Source organism: Pongo abelii, chromosome 11 (genome assembly GCF_028885655.2).
Source record: "Pongo abelii isolate AG06213 chromosome 11, NHGRI_mPonAbe1-v2.0_pri, whole genome shotgun sequence".
In the NCBI taxonomy this organism is placed as follows: Eukaryota; Metazoa; Chordata; class Mammalia; order Primates; family Hominidae; genus Pongo; species Pongo abelii.
This window is the reverse complement of record NC_071996.2, coordinates 80,150,015-80,174,850: the sequence shown is the minus strand read 5'-3', so window position 1 is coordinate 80,174,850 and position 24,836 is coordinate 80,150,015. Positions and strand designations below refer to the sequence as shown.

The 24,836-nt window shown below is 35.5% G+C and overlaps 1 protein-coding gene across 2 annotated transcripts in view; it reads right to left on the bottom strand.

Moving 5' to 3' along the window:
* Window positions 1-24,836, bottom strand: part of AGPS (alkylglycerone phosphate synthase) — a 150,947-nt gene that overhangs the window by 8,491 nt on the left and 117,620 nt on the right. For both annotated transcript variants that reach the window (XM_024243500.3, XM_024243499.3), the window contains exons 17-19: window positions 21,381-21,470; window positions 13,965-14,064; window positions 11,493-11,550 (exon numbers count right to left, since the gene is read on the bottom strand). In XM_024243500.3, coding sequence (XP_024099268.3) covers window positions 11,493-11,550; window positions 13,965-14,064; window positions 21,381-21,470 — 248 coding nt within the window. The remainder of the gene's footprint in view (window positions 1-11,492; window positions 11,551-13,964; window positions 14,065-21,380; window positions 21,471-24,836) is intronic.

The window sequence follows — 24,836 nt, the reverse complement described above, 5'->3', positions numbered from 1 at the left end:
TCCCTTATGTAGCATGCCATATTAAAGGAAGGGAAAATGAATGACTAAAGACAGCAAATAACAGGTGGCCTAAAACTATTTCAATTTACCTTGTATGTGATAGTTATCTACTGAAAGGCATGTGTACACATACCACATAAAGCGTATTCTTCTTTTTTAGACCTGAATCATCTGATGTGGGGTATTCATAGCTACTGACCCAACATATTCCTTTGACTTCTGATGCTCTAGAAGTATAAATCTAGCCTGAGCGTCAACACTAGAGCTACAAAAAGCCAAGATCACCATCTCTGAAAACAAGATAAGTACCTTGCGTTCCATAATTCTCTATTATTCTAAATATATGATTCCTTAAGTACTTAAGTATTTAGATGTATTTTATAAGACATAAAAAAGATGGGCCAAATACTGAATATTGACAGAAAACTAGGCCAGGCACAGTAACTCATGCTTGTAATCCCAATATTTTGGGAGGCTGAGGTGGGAAGATCATTTGAGCCCAGGAGTTCAAGACCAGCCTGGGTAACATAGTGAGACCCCATTTCTAAAAATAAAAAATAAAAAAATAAAAAATAAGCTGGATGTGGCGGCATGCATCTGCAGTCTCAGCTACTCAGGAGATTGGGTGGGAGAACTTGAGCTCAGAAGTTTGAGGCTGCAGTGAGTCAAGATCATGCCACTGCATTCTAGCCCAGGTGACAGAGCGAGACCCCATAGCTCACACACACAAAAAGAAACAAAAAAGAAAAGAAAAGAAAGAAAACTAATGGGGGGGGGGGAGGCTGTGCTTAAATTAAAAATGGAGCTCACTGTTTCACAATTTAATTTCTAATAATGTATATAGAGACTGGATCAAACAAGTTGTGTGTTTTCTTCCACAACACATAGTACATTTTTAAAACTTTACTTTTGGAATAGAGAATATGAAAACTTTCAAGTACAGTTTTTCAAATTATAGGCTCACTATTCCCCTGGATGCTAAGAGATTCAAGAAAGAATGCAAGAAAGAAGTTGTGGTATGATCAACAGCATAAATGAATGAACAGACATGTACGCAAGGTATAAGAGGTAAAATGATGCACATGGAAAATGTGGACATGGAGGCCAATCTGGCCACCAAAAGTTATCTGGAACTACTCTTTGAGGCTTAACGAATTGAAGATTTAGCAGAAACTACCAAACAGTCCTAACCTAAAAGGGACAAATCCAGCGTCTGCTGGTCACAGAGGTCTCTAGCTAAATTTTAATTTTTTGAATCACACATTTGATTATAAGTCAAAAAGATTATAGACTTATTAAAAAGAACAAATTATGAAATGGGCCATACATTTAGAAGATTATTGAAGGTGAAGCTCAGAAGTAGACTTCAGCCAAAGCAAAAAGCATCCAACCATTATAACAACTATATTTTGAAAGTTCTAGTTTGAGTATCCTGGATATCTCTTTAGCACTATTCTATAGGTCAGATTTTAAGAAGAAAACCTAGACTTAGCAGCTTATATGAGTGATCTGAGCATTGACTTTGTATTTCAAGATTTAATTTAATCTGACCAAACTACTGCTGGATTATGTAAGAAAGGAGTGTTAGAGGGGACAATCAACCTCTTCCCAGGATTAACTGTTTGCTAATCACACGAAACTAACTATAAAAGTATTCTGTAACAATGTAATAATGTAGTACAGGCATTCTCAGACTAAGAAACATATTATTTATAAGTTATAGACATAAAATTGTCAAAGAGAAAAAGTTCTCTTTAGAGATCCAAAGCTAAGTGATATTATCCAAGCCACCTATACTCACCCTCCTGGTGATATACCTGAGGCTAGAAGCTACTAAAGGTATAGCATGTGGTAAGAGACAGCCAACACAATGTTGTCCCTGGCCCTTTTGTCTTGGGTTTGGCCCCTGTAGTCACACAGGGGTGGGGGGATGGTGGGGTGGGGAGCAGGGATCAGTATCTTCTTGCTACAGATTTTCTCTGTCAGCTCTCAAATCTGTTTAACCTATGCTATAGCTGAAATATTAATAGTTTAATATTCAGTTAAATTGTGGGTTAAGTTGGTATCCACAGTATGTTCTTACACTCTAACTATAACATTGCTTCAATGGAAAAATATTATAATCAACATATAAGTTTTATTAGAAAAGGCCAGTCAAAGAAACTGAAAAAATTAAAAGACAAAACAAATTTTCTATCTTATAGTAATCTGATAAAGATTCAATGTTGGAAAGGCTAAACTCATCTGGTAGCTATCAAAGGAATAAGACATTGACATTGATATAGTCAAGAACAGTTCTATCACAACAAGGATCCCTGCGCTGTTTACAGTCACACCCTCTCCAGCCTCAACTTTTGAAATCACGAATCTTTTTTTTACTCTTAAGATTTTGTCATTTCAAAAATGTTATAGAAATAGAACCATGCAGTATGTAACCTTTTGGGGTGGATTTTACTCACTTAACATAATTCCCTGGAGAGTTATTCCAAGTTGTTGCATGTATCGATAGTTCATTGTTTTTATTTATTGCTGAGTAGTATTCTATGGTATGGATGTACCACAGTATGTGTAGCCAGCCATTCACCAGCTGAAGGACATCTGGGCTGTTTCCAGTTTGGGTCTATTATGCTATTATGAATAAAGCTGCTATGAATATTTATGTTCAGGTTTTTATGTGAACGTAAGTTTTCATTTCTCTGGTACAAATGCTCAAATGTGCATTTGCTGGGTTGAGTGGTGATTACATCTTCAGTTTTATAAGAAACTGCCAAACTGTTTTCCAGAATGGCTGTACCACTTTACATTACCCCGAGCAATGTATGAGTGATTCAGTTTCTCTGCATCATTGGCGGAATTTGATATTGTCACTATTTTTTTTTATTTTAGCCATTCTGATAGCTGTGTAGTGATATCTCCTGTGGCTTTAGTTTTCATTTCCCTAATAGCTAACGATGTTGAACATTTTTTTCATGTGATTATGTGCCATCTGTATATCTTCTTCACTGAAATTTTTCTTCATGTCTCTTGCCTATTTTCTAATTAAAATATTTGCTTTTTACTAATGAGCTTTGAGAATTATTTATATATAATAGATATATCTTTTCTTGGATATAAGGTTTGCACATATTTTCTCCTACTCTATAACCTATCTTTTCATCCTAACAGAGTCCTTCATAGAGCAAAAGTTTCTAATTTTGATAAAATCCAGTTTACCAATTTTTTATAAATTGTACTTTTAGTGTCCAGTCTAAGAATTCTTTGCCTGGCTCTAGATCCTGAAGATATTCTACGCATTTTTCTAAAGGTTTTATAGTTTTGTTTTACTTTTAAGTTCAGTATTCATTTTGAGTTAAATTGTTGTATAGGTATGAGATTTAGGTCAGAGTTCTTTTTCTCCCCCTCAGTACTATTTGTTGAAAAAGCTATGCTTCCTCCGCTAGATTGCTTTTGTACTTTCGTCAAACTCAGCTTGGCATATTTGTGTGCTCTATTTCTGGGTTCTCTATTCTGTTCCACTGATCTATGTGTCCTCCTCCAATAACACACAGTCATGACTACTGCAACTATACAGTAAGTCTTGAAATAAGGTAGATTGACTGCTCTTACTTTATTCATTTTTTCAAATTTGTTTTAGCTGTCTAGTTCCTTCTCACCATATAAATTTTAGAATAATATTTTCTATATCTATTTAAACATCTTGCTGAAATTTTGGCAGAAAATGCACTAAACAGATAGATCAATTTGGAAAGAACTGACAGCTTTACTATGCTGAGTTTTCTACCAAACCATGAATTCTGTATGTCTCTTCATTTATTTAGGTCTTCTTTGATTTCTTTCATCAAGATTCTGTAATTTTCAGAATACAAATTCTGTATATATTTTGCTAGATTTATGGCTATTTCATTTTCTTTGGAACAACTGCAAGTGGTATTATATTTTAGATTTGGTTTCTATATGCTTAATTGTTAGTATTTAGAAATGTAATTGATTTTTGTGTGTGATCTTGTATACTGAAATCTTGCTGACTCTGTTTTTGTACGTTCTTTGGGATTTTCTATACAGTCAATAATGGCACCTACAAATAGGGATGGTTATACTTCCTCCTTTCCAATCTATATGCCTTTTATTTCACACTACAAATTAACAAATGGCCCTAAACCTGATTTTTTTGTTCAGCTTCTTTGAGTAGTTTCCTTTTACTTTCAAAGTTTCTAATACTATTAGATTCCGGTAAGACTACCAAAAAAAGGTTAACAGCAGCTGCCCTATAATTATAATAGGGAGTAATTTTGGTTAGGTAAAAAAAAATCAATATTTAAACTAGGGATGGTTATACTTAATCAAGGTTTTTAACTTCCTGACAAGGACTTAGGTATAATTTTAGCAAACGAACAACTTAAAAACTTAAGTCATAAATTGAAATTAAATACATGGCTGACATAAACTTTGCTATTTAAACTGACCAGCTCGTCAGTTACAAAAATAAGCACTATGAAGATTAAGTTAAGTAGGCTTTATATTTCCTATAGCCTCCAGTTCCAGACTACATCTGTTTTCTCTGATACACAAAACCAGAGTTAAAATAGCTCCATTTATCACAGCATGATTGTAGGCAGACCAACCAGCCTGTCTGTTTCCAGATAGTGAAAGCAACTGTTATTAATCACAATTACAGGCCAAATCCTCTAAGAGAAATTGCATCAATATTCTCCCAACCCCTGGCCCTTTTACTCTGGAACTCAAAAATGGTACTGAGAGTGTCATGACACTGCCTGAAGGTCAGTAAATAAAGACGCTACTATGAGTTCAACTTGAGTTTTAAGTTCAGGGTGCAAATCAAGAAAAATCTTTTCTATACATAAAAATAAGTGATCTCTCAAAAGCTCTAGCATTGAATTAGTTTAGCAAGGTAACTAAGAACATTATTTAAAATTTATGTTGAAAAGGTTTCTGCTTTATGAAATTATACTGAATAGCAGCAGGCATTTGAAATATACAAATTACATGATTACCTATAAACAGAAAAGCTATTACAAAAATAACATTCTTCGATAGCACATTTCATAGCTAACACTGTGAAGGAAATTTATTTTTCTTTCATGCTGATTGTAAGAAACTTTCCTATAGAGTGAGATCAACTGTAGTTTATAAATGAAGTGTTAAAACTATTGTTGAATCATATCCCTTGAGTGTAGGGATCTTTCTCAAATACATTGTAATCCTTTCTTTAATGGTTAAGGCAAGAGTGCCAAACAGATTGCCACCTCGTGCTGTTTATTGCTATTATTAAAAACAAACAAACAAACAAAACTATTGTTTTTTAAGCACTTACTAAAGGTAAGGCATTTAGATGTTTTACATAGATTATCATGTTAAGTCTTACAATAAACATATGAGACAGGTACCATTATTCCCATTTTGCAGGTGAGGAAAGTGTAAGTCAGAGAAATTATTTCCCTAAGGTCACACAGTTAAATGCAAAACCAGGAATCCAATATAGATTTGATTCCAGAGCCTACATTCTTTCCCCTCTGTTGTTCAGCCACTCAAATTTATATTGGTTTTAAGACAAAAAGTTTGAATGAAACCTTACATGCTTAATGCATTTATGGAAGAACACTAAATGGCTGGTGGTATGGAGTTGCAGAAAAATGCACATTATTTTACCCTACTTCTGCAATGAATAACTCACTCCGCTAATATACTTTCCCAGAAATATTAGAGAATAAACTGAGACTTTCTATGACTAACTATGACCCTCTATTCAATATTTAGGCCTAGTTACCAAATGTTAAGCTAAATTAACTATGAGACTACTGCCTTTTTTCTTTTCTTTTTTTTTAAGAGACAGGATCTTACTCTCTACCACCCATGCTGGAGTGCAGTGGTGCGATACCAGCTCACTGCAACCTTAACCTCCTGGGCTCAAGCTATCTTCCCGCCCCAGCTTCCCAAGTAGTTAGGACTATAGGCATGTGCCACCACAGTGAGCTAGTTTTTTTTCTTAGATTTTGTAGAGATGGAGTCTTGCTATATTGCGCAGACTGTCTCAAACTCCTGGGCTCAAGCAATCTTTCCGCCTGGGCCTCCCAAAGTGTTTGGAATGCAGGTGTGAGCCACAGCCAACTACTGCTGTTCTAATATAAAAGAATAATATGCGGCCGGGCGTGGTGGCTCACGCCTGTAATCCCAGCACTTTGGGAGGCCAAGGCAGGCGGATCACCTGAGGTCAGGAGTTCAAGACCAGCCTGGCCAACATGGTGAAACCCCGTCTCTACTAAAAATACAAAAAATTAGCTGGGTGTGGTGGCGGGAGCCTGTAATCCCAGCTACTCAGGAGGCTGAGGCAGGAGAATAGCTTGAACCCGGGAGGCAGAGTTTGCAGTGAGTGGAGATCACGCCATTGCACTCCAGCCTGGGCAACAAGAGCGAAACTCCATATCAAAAAAAAAAAAAAAAAAAAGGATTAATATGCAAGATTCAGAGCTATTTGAGAATTTGCAAAACTGTTCAAATTCTGTGAGCATTTATTTGGGCATGCACTTATCCACTCATTTAACATATTCATTGAGCATTTATGATGTAGAACTATGTAGAGCAGCCAGTCACTGTTTAGGGAGTGAGAAATACAGTGACAAACAAGATAAAGTCATTAACCTCAACGAATTTAATTCAAATGGGGAATAGAGAAACTACACAAGAGGACAGGGAAGATCCCTCTAAGAAGGTGACATTTTTATTAGAGACCTAAACAATGGTAGAAAGTGAGCCATGCAAATATCTGAAGGAGAGAACAAAAGAAAGAACATTATAAAAAGAGGGAACAAACAGCAAAGGCCTTGAATGGGAAAAGGGATTAGTACGTCTGAGGAATAGCAAGAAGGCCAATGCTGCTAGAGGTACAAAGTAATCAAAGATGAGGACAGAGAGAGGGATATACAATGTATCCTTGAAGGTCAGGATAAGTTTTCATTTTGTTCTGAATGTGAGAAGAAACCATTGATTTTTTTAACAGATTAATCGAGCAGCAAGAGAAATGAGAATACAGTAGCAAAGTGGAAGAAAGACCAGTTAGGAGGCTACTGCAGAAGATAGTGATTGCAACTAGGGTAGTGGTGTAGAGGTGTTATCTTTTGATATCTGGGAGTTAGCATATAGATGGTCTTTTAAATTGTGAAACTTGAGATAATCATCAAATAAATGAGTGAATATAGAGAAATGAAGGTCTGAGGGCTGAGCCCTCGAAGACTCCAATATTTAGCAATTTAGAAGAGAAAAAAATAGAAAAGAGAAAGCATCTTCATTTTATCAGCATACCTAAAGTATGTTTTGTATTCAGACTTGTCAAGTTTCTTTTTCTAAGCACTAGAGAAAACCAGGTATTTCAGAGTCTGTTTCCATGCAGTCATATTTTGACCACATAGAAAATAAAAATACGAGAAATAGGATAGACATAAAAGATTTCTATTTAAATGAGGCAAAACCTCTAAATAAATTAATATGCCATCAAACCTTGCTAGATTCAAGTTCAAGCCAATAATTCCTAAAAATGAATTATTTCACCAAATTGGGAGTCTTCAATAAAAGAAGTCCTATAAACCTAGAACCTGAAAAATGCACATAACTTATACACATAGCTTTAATGTAACATGATATGACCGCCATTTGTTCTATTACCTGATACTGCTGACATGTTAGGAACCTACAATCAGGAAGTATAAAAGCAACCAGAAAGTAAAATTGACTTATGGGAAAGAACTGAGAAAACAATAAAAATATCTATTATGAGGAAATTAAAATTTTAATTCACTAAAGAAACAGATTTTATATTTTAAAAGAAAAATAGTAATGTATAATATTTATTTTCCTTTTATTGATTGATTGAGACAGGGACTTGCTCTGTCACCCAGGCTGGAGTGCAATGATGTGATCACGGCTCACTGCAACCTCAACCTCCCAGGGTCAAGCAATCCTCCTACCTCAGCCTCCTGAGTAGCTGGGATTACAGGTACACGCTACCATGCCCAGTTAAGTTTTGTATTTTTTGTAGAGACGGGGTTTTGCCATGTTGCCCAGACTGGTCTCGAACTCCTGAGCTTAAGCAATCCACCCGCCTCGGCCTCCCAAAGTGTTGCGATTACAGGTGTGAGCTCCCATGCCCAGCCCATATACATTAAAAAAAAAATTAATTACATGTCTCTTCTCAAAGCCTGTCATTTTCAATCTTTTTAGATTTTACTCATTCCAGACACTTTAGGCTTTTAATTAAGAGGACAAGGATACTAAGGCAGGAAGACCTAAGTTCAAATACAAATTCTGGCACTAACAATTATTACTGATTTTTGGGCCAGTTACTTTATATTCAGAACCTTAGCATCTTCATGTGAAAGACAGGAATAATATCTATTCCACTGCATTAAGCAGAATTAAAGGAGGTTAACTGTGCAGAACACCTAGGCAAATATTTACAGCTTTATAAATGTTAATTCTCTTCCTTTATTCTATCCCCTTTCTCTTCACTGTTTCAGCATCTATAGCATTTACATGTTTATTAAAGGCATCTTTTGAATGTTCTTCAAAGAAAAGGGCAGACTCTTACCTTAAAGTAGCAATAATATAATCCCATCAGTTTTTGTCAGTAGCTTTTGAAATCGTGTAATATTTTATTCTACTGGACTATAAGGCCCTTCATGGGAACGATTGCCATTCTTTGAAACCATACTGCCTAGTAGACCAGTAGTACTTATAATATGGAAAACAGATTATACAACATTAAAAGGTATTAAGCATACTTTGTATCAAAAAATATAACAAGCACTTTGGGAGGCTGAGGTGGGCGGATCATCTGAGATCAGGAGTTCGAGACCAGCCTGGCCAACATGGTGAAACCCCATCTCTACTAAAAATACAGGAATTAGCCATGCACTGTGGCGCATGCCTGTAATCCCAGCTACTCAGGAGGCTGAAGCATGAGAATCACTTGAACCTGGGAGGCGGTGGTTGCAGTGAGCCAAGATCGCACCGCTGCACTCCCAGCCTGGGTGATAAAGTGAGACTCAGTATCAAAAAAAAAAGATAAGAAACTATTTACATTATTTGCTTTGTGATCAAGAATTGAATAAACATGATCTTATAAATTAACATTTTCTAACTATTTGTTAATTAACTTTTATTTCTGTGAATTGACTACTATAATGGACTATTACCATAGCTCTCACAAATGAAATCCAGGTTTCAAACAGATTTGCACTAGAGTTGGTTAATTCTATTATTTTAAATTTGTGCATATTTCCTTTTTTCTGTAATGACAGCTTTATGAATATATTATTTCAAGTATGTTTACACAGACTCTGTTAGAGCCTACCAAGAAGCTCTCAGTGTCTGGGGTATATCTGAACAAGTAAAATCAGCAGTTCTGCCATATTACACTTTCTGCATCTTACAAATAGACACTATTAGAGGGACTTGAATTTCATCATAGACCCTAAAGAAGCAAAGTCACTGGCCGAGGAAAAAACTGTTGGTTTGGTTTTCCTCTGTAATGCATGCAGTCATTTGGTCATTTCCAACTTCTAGAGAATTTCTGACACTGTATAAAGATTGAGTAAACTGAGAACATCATCCCACAATTAAGGAAACAGCTCATCTAATAACCAATTACCTAAAGAAAATTAAGCCTCTCTTTCCTTGTTATATATATGATTCAGCTGCTCTCTCCCTCTTGCAGAATCACTTCTCCCCCATATTTACCATTATAAACACAGAAACCACATTTCTTGATTTTAAAAGAGAAAGTAAACTATTGGCTGCTGACACATACCAAAGGGCAAATTTGTTGGCTACAGTGGGAAAATGTTAATTTTTCTTCGAACAAGTAATTATGGCTAAATCATTTTGCTTCTTCTCTCCCATGTAATCAAGTTAGACAAAGAACAAATGAATAATTCATGATATATTTATATATATTAAAGTTCCCTGAATATTAATAGTGTCATTTTGAAACAGAATAAAAAATATTTAAAATAATGTATATGGCTTTCTGAAAATTTTAAAGGAAGGTGCTAAAATCTAAGTATCTTTAAGTAACTCCTCATTCAAATTTCCAAAATTAGGTTTGGACTTTTAGAGTAATCGGAAGTTTTTAATTCCACTTGAGAGGTTTCTAATATTCATTTCCCTCCCTTTTCCATTTTTGTTATGCTAGCATTCATGAGAACCACCATCAAATGAAAGGAAAATAAATAGAAAAAGGAGAGAGGAGCATACTGTCTTCAATGCTATTGGCTAACTAAGTTAAAAATTTATTTCTGGGTGTTAAGAGAAAAGTATAGCAAAAGATTAAATTGACACAATGACTTTGGGAGCTGTCTATTTTATTCATCAACATTAGCAATCTTTTCCAGACCTTGCTGTAAGAATATGGTATGGACACACACCTTCCATAGTCCACTCCTTTTCCAACAGAATTCTTTCATTCATTCTGCATCAGTGTATGGAGGGTTGACTGGGGCTAAGCACTGTTCTAGGTGCTACCATATAGCAACAAACAAAACAAAAATTCCTGTCCTCATAGATTCTCACTTTTTAGTAGGAAGAGAAAATTTTAAAAAGTACAAATATACAGCATATTAGATAATAAGTGCAATGAGTGAAAATTAAACAGGAAAAAAAAGGAGTCCAGAGCAGTTGAATTTTTAAATTAGGTGGTTACTGTCATTGTGCTTCCTAAAAACTATTTAAAAATCTACACATTTCTATTTTCCTAGCCATCAAATTATATTGAGGGATATATTAAGAACAAATTTCTATTCTACAGAACAAGTGGATAACCTCAAACATTGCCATTTTAATAACAGAATGGCCATTGTTTAAGTTTTAAAGGGTTGCCTCATTATTTTCATAAGCATGCTAGTAACAAAGATAGACATATTGTAATAATTTTTATTGGTGATATGATAAATTCTGACAACACTTGATACTTACCAAAATGACCACTAAGTAATAACAAAACAGCATTAAAACCTTGAAAAAAGATTTTTCTCATATACTGTCTTGATTAATTTGCTGAGCTTTGGGTGGGCAGAACAAACAGCTCTTCAATATATTATATAACTGATGACCAGCTACATTCCAATAGCGGCTGAAAACATTTATGTAGGTTTTCTTCCCCAACATCCTTTAAAAACCTTTGCTGTAATGGTCAAGTACCTCCCAGGCAAGCTGGGCTATTCTCTGATAACCTCTGAGGTCCCTGAGACCTCAGAAGGTTGGCTGGGCTCCATTTCTAGGCAGGCTTGTCAAAGTAAGCTTCTAGTGGCTACTACCACAACCTAACTATCTACCTCAGTAACAGCTATTTCAAAGACACAGAAACTTTAAAGAAACCTCAAGTACTCTCATATTATTCATACCATGTCTCTCCCTAGCATTTTACTGAACTGAATATTTTTTAAAGTAAGAATATTAGAAATTCTACTTCCAAAAAAGAATACCTCCATGGTGATGTGACAGGCTCCCTCCATTAGCAAGGATTTCTTCTCTAGCAGCTGCCTGTATTTGGAAACAACAAAACAAATTGTTGCTACTTAGATTTCATTTTGCAGTGAAAGAAAAAAGACCCAACTCCCAAAGGAGGCACATGTTTCCTGGGTTAAACAATAAACTAGAAGCCTAACTTTCCTCTTTTGGTCAAATGTGTTTAAAAAGCAATTAAATAAGTAGCCTAGCTTTGTAAGTTTTTTTCTAGTGAATAGTCACAATGTCTACAAAGATCACCTTGAGATTCTAGGGAAAAAAGATAAAATGACCATTCAGCACACTAAATTGTTAATAATATTAATAACTGCAAAGTTGTAAATGTAGAGTCAGGTTCTAATTAGTAACGAACATCTCTCATTATACCAACCATCATCACATACCATCTCATCATATACCAACAAAGTGACTAAAATTTACTGACTGCTTCCTATAAGTGTACCAGAAAAGTTCCAAGTAATTTGCCTGCAGTATCTCATTTTCAGTATAGCTTTATGAAATAACTACAATTACTCCCATTTCACAGATAAAATAAGGCTTAGATAGGTTAAATTATTCGCCTAATATCATATAGTGTGCATCAGAGTTATAAAGCTATTAGAGTCTTTATTAAGCCTATTAGAAATCAACCATAAATGCCTTTATGGAGAACACTTAGGTTAATGACTTGGGATAAATTACTTGTCAGTCTTATGGATACCTAAGAGTGAAAAGAAAAACCTCGTTTTACCCTAATATGTAAGGTCCTAACCAAGCTCCTTATAGAGGACACAGGTAAGAAAAGATAAACACTTGTAACAAAATATAGAATGATTAAAGAGCAGTGTAAAAAAGGATGACAGAAACTGGAATTGCCTTCAGTTCCTAATGATTCGTGAATACACAATGGCTACGAGGTAAAATATCTATAGTACCTGGGGCCTCTCAAAATTACTCAGTTGTGTATGTATAAACTATCAGGAGTTAGGCCAGGGTAGGAGAGGGCCCAGGTGGGACAGATGGACCACATCCCACTGCAAAGTAATCTATAAGAACCCTCAGCTGGGTGCGGCGGCTCACGCCTGTAATCGCAGCACTTTGGGAGGCCAAGGTGGGTGGATCACTTGAGGTCAGGAGTTCGAGACCAGCCTGGCCAACATGGTGAAACCCCATCTCTACTAAAAATACAAAAAATTAGCCAGGCATGGTGGTGCACGCCTGTAAGTAATCCCAGCTACTCATGAGGCTGAGACAGAAGAATTGCTTGAACCCAGGAGGCAGAGGTTACAGTGAGCCGAGATCACACCACTGCACTCCAGCCTGGGCAACAGAGTGAGACTTCATCTCCAAAAAACCCTGATTACTTAGGGTTTTCCGAATGAATCATACATATGCCATCCTCTGCTCTAAGAACTCATATCCTCTAACAAATTAATTTAAATAAAGCAATAGCTACTTGAGATCAGTAGCACTTAGAGACCAGCAGTTTGGACTGAGAAAGAAGGAGCAATTTCACTCTGTGGTACTGTACAGAAGAGACATTTGGGTAGCCAGAGGGCAACACTGAAGCAGCGAAAGGCTAAAGTGACAAAAAAGTACTCAGACTTTTGGGAATGATGAATATTATTCTGATTGGGGTGATGGTTTCACAGGTGTATACATATGTCAAAACTGTACACATTAAATATATACAGCTTATTGTATTTGAATTGTACTTCAAAAAAGCTGCTTAAAAAAAAAAAGAGGAGGCATAGGAGGAAGCCAACCAAACCCTTTCTATAGTTTGGGTCTAAAAGTGTGCTACTGAAATTAGCTTTAGCAGGTGTGCAATGCAGTTAAAAGAGCAGAACACCTGAGTTTTTAAGAAACCTCAGCTTCCCACAGGATCCTCCACACTCTAGTCTGTTTAGGCATACTCATAAGGAGAAATATTGGTTATCAAGAGAAAGCTTTATAAAAATAAACAGTTTGACACTCTTTAAGAAAGTAATAGAAACTGCTAGCTAATGAACCCAAAGCACCCACTTACAGCTGTAGCAGATAAAAAAATTACAAACCAGAATGTCATTACAACAACACAGACCAACGGCATTAGGGCTGCTGACCTCAACAGCAACTACCATGTGGAAATGAGTGGGCTGTGAAAGTGATATCTAAGATTCCTATATAGTTATTTAATTTAATGAATTCCTAATTGTTATTTAATTTAATCAGCTATTATGTACTGTAACAACCAAAGAATCACAGACTAGGTGTACAGTACATTAATTTTAGACTCACAATTCAGTACATAAGCCAGGACAACAAATATGCTTTTCATTTCTAAAGGCTAACAGCTGGGCAAACCATGTGTGATTAAAGAGACTCAAATTAAAATTCATAAATTGACAGTAAAATTTATTGAAATTAATCAACAGCTGTAAAAGCTATATGCAGGTATGCAAAATTACCTCAGTTTGTTCAAACACGGTCAGTGGGTCACTAATTCCCCTGTAGTTAAAGGCAAAATAGAAGTAGATACATGCACCTGCATCGTAAGTCTGAGTCACCCTAAAAAACAAACAAAATCCCCACAGGGGCTTTAAGTTAAGTGAAATCAGATTTAACATCTAGAAACTTAAAGGCAAGATGACCCAAATGATTAGTTTAAGATATAATCTCAGTTTCTTCCCAGCCTCTACTCCATGGAAGGAATACACATTGGCTTGCTTTAGAGTTGTCTGCCAAAACAGGTGAACTGATGACGCAGTGCAAAACAAGAATTTTACCTTCACTGAAGTACCAAATTAGTCAATATTATAGGTACATATTCAATCTTTTTCATGTCTGTCCCATGTTACTAAAACTTCTATTGGGAAATAACACAAAAACTTTTACACGTTGTATCAGCATTTTATGATGAAATGCCATTTTCACTGATTTTATTGTTTTGTTATCTAGAAGTAATGAGAACTATCAGCAGCATGTGTGAAAACAATATATATATAGTCACGTAAGTATGAGTATTCACTGTTTTAAATTGCATAATCAAAATAACATTTAACAAAATTACTTAAAAACATACATATCTTGACAATAAAAGTAACACTAACTTTTTCTCTTTCTGCTATTTAACAAATTTGATGCACAATTAAGTTCTTCATGTGACTTGTATAAGACAAAATTTGAGGCACTTCCATACTACAAATAGTACAACTCCATTACTTTTCAAGAGCATGTTTTCCTGCCAAAGGACAACACAATGAGGTCCATATGTGCAAGTGAAAACTATATTTTGTACTGCCACAGTAAACAGATGTGATGCAAAACATCTTCCCCTTGAAAAAGGCAAAATTAGACTCAAAACAAGAAACTTGGTTCCTTTCATTGGCTCCGTCACTGCTGAGGATAGGAACATGAAGTGCATAGAATACATATGGACATGCAAACACTGACTAAAGTCAATTTTCATTATTTAAAAAATCCATATTGATAAAGAATGGGCAAATTATAATCTCTTCAAAGTACATTAAGTCCTCTTGTCAGGCGTGTGAATCAGAGCAACTACATCTTAAATAGGAGCTGGGTAAAATGAGGCTGAAACCTACCTACTGGGCTGCATTCCCAGACAGTTAAGCCATTCTAAGTCACAAGATGAGACAGGAAGTCAGCACAAGATACAGGTCATAAAGACCTTGCTGATAAAACAGGTTTCAGTAAAGAAGCCAGCTAAATCCCACCAAAACCAAGATGGCCAGGAGAGTGACCTCTGGTCATCCTCACTGCTACACCTACACTCCCACCAGTGACATGTCAGTTTACAAATGCCATGGCAACATCAGGAAGTTACCCTATATGGTCTAAAAAGGGGAGGCATGAATAATCTACTCCTTGTTTAGCTTATCATCAAGAAACAACCATAAAAATGGGCAATCAGCAGCCCTTGGGGCAGCTCTGTCTATGGAGTAGTCATTCTTTTATTCCTTTACTTTCTTGATAAACTTGCTTTCACTTTGCACTGTGGACTTGCCCTGAATTCTTTCTTGTGTGAGATCCAAGAACCTTCTCTTGAGGTCTGGATCATCCCGGGACCCTTTTCCTGTCACACTCTGGCAACAATATTATGAACTCATCATTTGTTTGGATTCTCCTGGCTCAACAGACTTAAAGATTCTGGGTAGAAAAAAAGCAAATCACTGCAATTGAGACCAAAACAAAGACACTGTTCAGTTCTGGCTATAACTTTAAAAATAAATGACAATAAAATAAATATCAATAATATTTTTTTCTACACAGATAATTTAAATGCACTAGAAGAAACTCTTCTAAGCTGTATATAGCCAAAATATGACATAGTCTAAAGATACAGAATGACAAACAAGATTGAAGAATGCTGAGAGAACATACAGACAGACACCATCAATTAGCTTATGCAGCTTAGAAATCAGTCTATACAAAGAATAAGAAAATTGGGATAGGTCAGATTGGGAAAAGTGTTCTGGAAAGGCATACCTAAATGGAGACTGACAAAGAAACATAAGATATTGTTCTAGGTAAAACAAATGCCAATATTACTAAGATATAGGAGAAATCAATCAGGAGATAACAAAGGAGAGTAGAAAAAGCTAGACATCCATGAGTAGAGGAACCAGATGGACAAAAAGATTAAGGGAACAAAGCAGGGAAAAATGAGTTGAAAATAACTACAATTCTGATATCAGGAATAAGAAAAACCAAAGAACTTGAGGAAGAAACCAATATGAAAGGAGCAATGGCTATCACTGCTGTGAAAGCTTGAGGAGACGTACCTTCACTCAGGACCAACTCTACAGAACACAGATCCTCTGTGGCACAGAGACCTGCTTTTCTTTCTCCCTAGGCCTCATATCTTCTCACATGCTACTCACCTTGCCTCAATCACTGACTCTTCCTAAGTATGTGCGCCCATTTTCTTCCTCTTCAAAAACCTACTTTCCCAGATCAAAAGGACACAGAAGCCAACTTAAAAAAACTCCCAATAGCCACACTGGGAAAATCTGAGCAACAAAGTGAACACTGACAATAATGGCTATATTCCAGAGAATAAAATCTGGAATATTTTATTCTATCTAGTGGCAAGGGGTGGGGGGTGGGCAGAAAAAGAGAGGAGAGGAAAGCTCTTCTTCACAGTGAATTCCAATTGATAAATGTAAAATGAATGATTAAAATAGAAAATCACCATTTACAAGTATCACAATAATAACTGTTGTAATCAAGAAACAACAGTGGGATATCGATGTGATTAGGAGATGGTATAAGAAACAGGATATTTGCATAGTCTCAAAGTTTCTCCCCATAAGGTTTCTGGGTTTTTTTTTTTGTTTTTTTTTTTTTTTGGAGACGTAGTTTCGCTCTTGTTGCCCAGGCTGGAGTGTAGTGGTGCTATCTTGGCTCACTGCAACCTCCATCTCCCAGGTTCAAGCGATTCTCCTACCTCAGCCTCCCAAATTGCTGGGATTACAGGCACCTGCCACCATACCCGGCTAATTTTTTTGTATTTTTAGTAGAGACGGGGTTTCATCATGTTGGCCAGGCTGGTCTCGAACTCCTGACCTCAAGTGATCCACCCACCTCAGCCTCCCAAAATACTGGTATTACAGGTGTGAGCCACTGTGCCCAGCCATAAGATATTTTTTTAAATACAAAGGGAAAAAACAGTAATTGTAGAGTGGAGAAACCTGGCAGGTACCACCCTAACCAAGTAGTCTAAGTTAATGTCACCAATAATGAGACTTAATAAATATCATGCTTCTTCTGATATGATCTACCATGAAGAGCACTTCACTATCACTTCTGAGGTAATCTTGCTGAAATGTGTAACTTGAGAAAACATCAGACAAATTCAAACTGAGAGATGTTTTACAAGATAACTGGCCAGTATTCTTCAAATGTATGAAGGTTATGAAAGATAAAGATATCAGTGGGACAAATGATAAAGAAAGATTTGTGAGTTAGGTAATCATATTGAAACAACACTAATTTTTTGATTTTGATAATCATACTATAATTACATGAGATATCAGCACTTGAGGAAGATGAGTAAAGGGTACACAGGAACTATTTGTACAATACTATTTTTTTTTTAAGTCTAGTTACACCTCCCCCAAAATTAGAAATTTAAAAGCAATGTAAATGTTTCTCCAATTGGCCCATCTCCATCAGGAGGGATTCTTTTTTTAAAAAACTAAGTATACTGCACTTAAAGTCAGTCTCTAAACAGACCAGATGAAACGTGGTGATCAGTTAAGTTTTCCAAACTCCCTCAAAGTTAAAAGAAATAAGTATGAGATATGAGAATTAAAAACTAAGAAATGGGAGAAATGTCCAAATACCAAATATGATCAGACTGAGTGAAATATAGCATCTTCACTAAGTTTACATTAATAATTAGTAAGCCTTTGGAAAACAAACAGGATGATTGTACCAAATGCAGTGACACAGCCTTAAAATACTATGACTCAATATTTATACATGTTGAATGTGTATATACAAAAGATATCAAGAATGTTAGATTATTAAATCATATATATATCTGAGCTTTCAAAATGCAATTAGGAAAGCATTTAAAAGGGAGGTAAGGTAATCATAGTCAAATCTCCATATGCAATTTACAGAGGCTCCCACAAAGAATTTAATTTAACAGAAGGAACAAATGCAGAGGAAATACTCTTTTTACTACACAATACAAATAGAATCTAATCTACAATTTTAATCGCCTTTTAGGCCAAATGTTAGGTGCCTCAGAACAGAAGAAATGAACTGTTTAACAATGCTACTGTCAATTTGCCAGCTGTGTTTCTCTTCTAGTGTTAATTCATCCTCATAAAAAAAGATCCCTTGAATATTTACATTTTAAGTACCAGATATACAAAGTTGAAGAAACAACGGAGAACCATTTTAACTACAAGGGCACTATCATTAGGAATAACCAAATTCAAATAAAGTGTGAAGGATAAATGAATGAAATGAACTTACAGAAATTAGTAAAATATATATCACTCATAAAAGAATCACTAACATTCATAAATAGATGTAACTAAATATTAACAGAGCATTATCATCTTTCAACAAATCCAGCATCTATGTATTACACAGTTCAGTTTTCAGTAGATGAACAGATTACTGAAGTCATAACAAAGCGTGATGGGCCTGATTGATTAGTATCTCAGACAAGTCCAAATAATGAAAAACACCTTCTGGAATACCTTAATTTGGGTCCATTTCAGAAAGTGACTTAGATCTAACACCTTTTACAATAGATCAACTCTATCATTTAAGACACTTAAACACTAACCTCTTTCAAAATCATCTGGACAAGTAATAGCGTGGTTGTCAAAGTCACTACATTATACTTTAATTAAAAAAAATTTTTTTGTGCTCTCTACTTTTTGGAGTACTTTATTTGTATTAGACTCAATGACTAGCAATTACTTCCCATATAACTTCTTCAGAAAAGTCTGGACTGGAATTTCCATTCCAATGTACAAAGTACATTTTAATGGACAAAAATGAATAAATGAACTCAATAAATGTACCCTACACCTGAGTTATTTTTCTTAGGATCCTTGATTTTAAATAGATCCATAATTATTTTTAAATAACTTTGGAACAGCTTTGTAAAATGTTATTTCAACTTTGATTTTAGGTATAGGGGGTCTATGCGCACGTTTGTTAAGTGGGAATATTGCGTGATGCTGAGGTTTGGAGTATGGATCTTATCACCCAGGTAGTGAGCATAGCACCTGATAAAAAACTGGTTTAAAAAATACATCTCACATATTCAACATGGAACAATCTCCTTAGCCACTACTAAGCAGGTCAAATCAAACTAAACTGAAATCAAATTCTAATTAAATGTTAGTTTAATCAAGTATGAGCCATAAGAACTATAGAAGTCTTATTTATCAAAGCCACTCAAGTAACTAGGCTTTGCATATTCTAACTGGTTTTATAAGATGGTCACAGAAACTGAACATATAAGCTTTTATAGGAAAACCATTCTTAAAACACAGCTACTGCTATTTAATAAAAATGACATATGGCCAATTCAGTCTAAATATACTAATTCTACCTATCTACAATACAGAATGAAGATTCTTAGGCCTCATGAATACATTCTGAAGAACCTAGATTTAAGTGTAATTACAGAATGTGCCCTAAGGCTTCTGCCTTACTGATTACTTCCTAATCATTTTCCATAGGTAGTGGTTTATCACGATAGTTTCATAATGTTACAGCGGGGGTGGGGTTCTTAAGAGATGTTGAACAGGAACTTGGGGGCAGAAGGAAGAAGGGGGAAGGGTAAAATCTATTAAGTTACCATTTGACAAAACAAAGGAATAAAAATTTCTCAACTACACAAGAATAGATTTGACTATCTAAAATGTTTCAAAATCTAATGGTAACAAATAGTTTTTGGATTATTATGTCTGATTTGTTTTCCGGATTACAATAAAAGAGAGCTGACTGTCTGCTAAAAGACTGGGCTATCAAGAGAAAAATGAAGCATCAGTTTGGGTTGATAATATAAACACAAAAATTTTCGTCTTAGATTTTAAGGACTTTAAGATAAAAGGTGCATTGTTAAAGATACCCCCAAATTTAAAATAAATTAAAAGTAACATGACATTCTTACACCCACTGTCAACATTAGCTTAATCCCATTGTAAGCTTTTTACTACAGAGAACAAGACCTCTCTTTGCCCTTCCTGGCAGATATCTCGAATGCCCAGCAAATAATCTCTAAAATCTACTTTTTCAGCTTTTATAATCTCTGATCAGTGTACTTGTTTAAAACATGTTAATATACAGATGACTTGGTACTTTCTGCAAGGCTTGTTAAACCTGGACAGTCTCTCCCACACAGAAGCAGAAACGACTACTTTAAGGAGATCCTTTTGATTGAAATGAACATTTAAGGTGTAAGAAAAATGCTTTCCTCAGATCTCATGTTAAAATTTTACTTTCTTACCTTGCAGAAGTGCAATTTAGCAAATTCTAAAGGGTATCTCTTCCCAATGGGAACAATAAGGAAAACTAAGAAACACAACACTAGTACTAGGAAAGTACAAGATAAGACAATGGAAAAGATAGAGAAAAGACAAAAACAAAGACACACACACACACACAATTAGCAGTTTAAAGAATACAGAAATATTTCTAGTCTTGGAAAACAAATATATGCAAATTATCATGCTATAAGGAGCAAGTAGGCTTAACAACCGAATGCCTTAATGAGGACTTGTCATTGGAAAGGAAAGGGAAATATACAAATTTTCCTTACTAACACTAGTATGGATTATCTACCTCAAGCTTAATGTAATTATGTCAAAACAATACTACAGCAGAACCTAACAGTTTTTTCATATGCTTTCTCATTTCATTTTCACAACAGTCCCATGTAGAAATGGCATTACCACTATTTTACTGATAATATTAGAGCTTGAAGAGATTAAATTACTAGTAAATAACAAAACACTGCCTTCACTCTTCAGTCATGTTGACTATGTATATAATTTATAATTTCTTGACTATATAATTTATAGTTTCAGTGAGTAGAGTAGTCCTCTTCTTTTTCCAGGAGTCCAGACACCTGGCTCTTCACTGCCATGCCACCCAGATGGTGGGGAAGGCTTACTCACAGAAGGGTGTCCTACTCCTAAAAGGCTCAGGACTGCTGTAAAATTCCAGTGGCACAATCCTAACAAGGTGGTAAGTGAAGGTTAGGAAAGCTGGCCAAATGTAATAGACTGAAGCTTTTTCTCAGCTGGAAAATTATATTTCCCCCACTGATTTAAAAAAACATTTTTTTCAGAATAAGAAGTATAAGAACAATTTTTAAAACTTACCTGCATGTAGAAAAAGGAGCAAACTGAACACCCTTCTCTTTGCATTCCCTTGTTATTCTTTCTTTTACATTTCTACAGAGATCTACCACCCTAAAAAAAGATAAATGAATACAATATTAAGTTTTCAACTGAGAACTACACAAATGCTAATAAACGTTGGTTAATCTGGCATCATTCAAGTCTGACATTTTCTTAGCTAAAGCTTTCATAGTTGTCCTTTCAAGAATGGAAAAGAGCCCTGATCACTCAAATTGAGCCCTCCATTACTAACTTCAAAAAGAGGAAAGTTTATTCTTTTTTTGACTTAAGGAAAACAGAAAGTCACAAGAACATACTCAAGTCTCCTGAATGCGGTTTCCTACACTTAGGAAAGCCTGATTTCAAAATCAATTTGATTATAAGATTTTAAGAACTTTAAAAAAAGCTATAAAGATGTTAATGAAAATTCAATTCTAGGTTACAGGAATACCAATCTTTACCCATGTCTAAGAAGTTTTCCTTAATTTAGAAATAATTCAGGCTGGGTGCAGTGGCTCACACCTGTTATCCCAGCACTTTGGGAAGCCGAGGCCAGAGGACTGCTTGAGCCCAGGAGTTTGAGACTAGCCTGGGCAACAGTGAGACCCTATCTCTACAAAATATTAAAAAATTATCCAGGCATGGTGGCACGCACCTGTAGTCCCAGCTACTCAGGGGGCTGAGGTGGAAGAATTGCCGGAGCCCAGGAGGGCAGGACTACAGTGAGCCACGGTTGCGCCACTGCATTCCAGCCTGGGTAACAGAACGAGACTCTGTCTCAAATAAAATAATAATAATAATAATGATTCAATTAATAATCATGACGTTACTAGCCTGGGCAATATAGTGAGACCTTGTCTCTACTAAAAATCAAAAAAATTAGTTGGGCAAGGTGGCGCATGTCTGTAGTCCCAGCTACTTTGGAGGCTGAGGCAAGAGGACTGCTTGAGCCTGGGAGGTTGAGGTTTCAGTTAGCCAACATTGCACTACTGCACGCCAGCCTGGGCAACAGAGCACTGTCTTTCAAAAGAAATTATAATCATGATGTTATATCAAATGTTCGATAGCTTTCTCGCAAGCTGAAATCCAATTTGACAAAGATCTACTGAAGACAAACTGTGTAAAGTATTAATGTGCTATGCTGGACTATTTGATATTAAAGTCCCATTTTATTCCCCAATAAATATCCTGGCCACATAATGACACCGAGTCTGTGTTTTAAACCTTGATTTGTTTAGCATCATGAGACTTGAAATGACACCAGAAAAACTCAAAAGGTTGGCTTATCTCTAGTCTCAAGACGCAGACTTGACTGTATGAGAACCAATTTGATAAAAACAGTAGCATTTAAACAGATCACACTTTATAAAAGTTATCCATATTGTCAATAAGAACAAACAGTATATGATTAAAATATAAATACAAAAAGGGCTTCAGTGTCTTATTAGCATGTCAAATTTTTTATTTTTATGAGTACAGTATCTAGAAGTTTTATAAATTCTAATCTTATAAAACAATGTTCTTAAGTTCTTTAATTTACGAGAGTTGCAGGTATACATGACTTATCAATGTTATCTATGCATCACTTATGCATGGCAAGGATGCACGTTTGAAAAATATCTCATAAAACATTTAGATGACCGATATTTAATATGTCTTTATTTTGAATATATACCTTATAAAACAAATCTTTAAATATAAATAAAATCTATTAAGCTTTAACATTTACAAGAGTTAATGTATATTACAAATTTATAAAAGTAGTAAGTTCTTTTTTTTGGAACAAGTTCTTTATGTTGGCTCTAGAAAATGAAATTTAAATGCTACAGCTAAGTAGTCTAAAAAAAACTAAGAATACAATCATCTGCTGTTACAGTCCTTTGCGAGTTATGCCACTGAGTTTAAATGCACTTAAATGTATCCAATCATCTTAAACACAATAGTAAACAGGAAAATATTAAGAGCTCCTTATATCTAAACCCTCACTGATAGCTGAATAATGAAAAGGAGATGGAGAAAGGACCAGACTGAACAGTTATAACCCACAATGGGACACTTTCAGTAAATGATTTTTAGGGAAAGGTTTCTGAAAGTATTCTCTCACAGAATTTGATCAAAGGCTAACACAGTCCACTTGGATCAATCCTTTTATAGGACAGAAACATAACTGCATATTTTCAAATTCTTACTTAATAGCAAATTTAACACTTGACCATTTCCTCCCTGAAAAAAACTTCCCTGGGGCTTTTTCACATCATTGGATTACCTCTACATCCTCTAGATATTATTATTAAATACACTTTGCCACCTTTTGTTTTGTTTGTAACCTTAAATGTTGAGGTTCCCTGGACCTCTTTCTTAGGCCTTCTTTTTTTTCCTTCACTCCATACTATCTATAAGTGTTTGTATCCACTTTCTTAGTTTTAATCAGAAGACTCGCTGGTGTCTCCAAAATCTGTAACATCGGCTAGGCACAGTGGCTCATGCCTGTAATCTCAGCACTTTGGAAGGCCAATGCAGGAGGATCGCTTGAGCCCAGGGGTTCAAGACCAGCCTGGGCAACATAATGAGACCTCATCTCTACAAGCAAAAAAAATTAGCCAAGCATGGTGACGTGCACCTGGGATCCTAGCTAGCTAGGAGGCCAAGATGGGAGAATCATTTGAGCCCAGGCAGTCAAGGCTGCAGTGAGCTGTGATAGCATCACTGCACTCTGGCCTGGGTGACAGAACAAGACCCCATCTCAACAACAACAACAACAAAAAATTTATATCTCCAACCCTTAAGATATCTATTTTTATAGACTGTACTCTCAAATTATTCCCAAGCTCATTCATAAGAATCTATGAAGAATATTCATTGAGAACCTAACAGGTGCAGCCATTGTGGTAGGGATGAGATGGAACACAATAGGATGGGACACTTAGGAATACACAAAAACTAGTATGACCGGTAATCCCTTAAGTGGCTTATACATGAAAAAGCCAATAATCTAATAATGTGTGAAAGTTAAAGACCCTGATCCCATGGGCTACTGCAAACATGGCCTCTAGCTAGTTAAAGGTTTGAAAGAAAAAGAAAATTGCTAAATGGTTGTCAACAAGTAAATTTTACATAAAAATGTAGTTGCCTTCCATTAATATTATTTATTAAAACTTCAGCTGAAGAAATTGTTTTAAAGGAAAACAAATGTGTAACTGCATAAAACACAAATCATCAGTGTGTCAATTAAATAAATATGCAAGTATATATAAAGAATAGATGAAGAGAAATTAAAAAAATGCACATTATTAGCTTCCACAGTTGGAAGAATAAAAAAACAAGATGTCAATCATCAGTACTAACTGATGACAAGGAAATTCATTAACTCTTAAGAGGTTCCATTGCACTAACCCACTGTCCCAGTGATATGGACTGAATGTTTGCATCCCTCTCAAA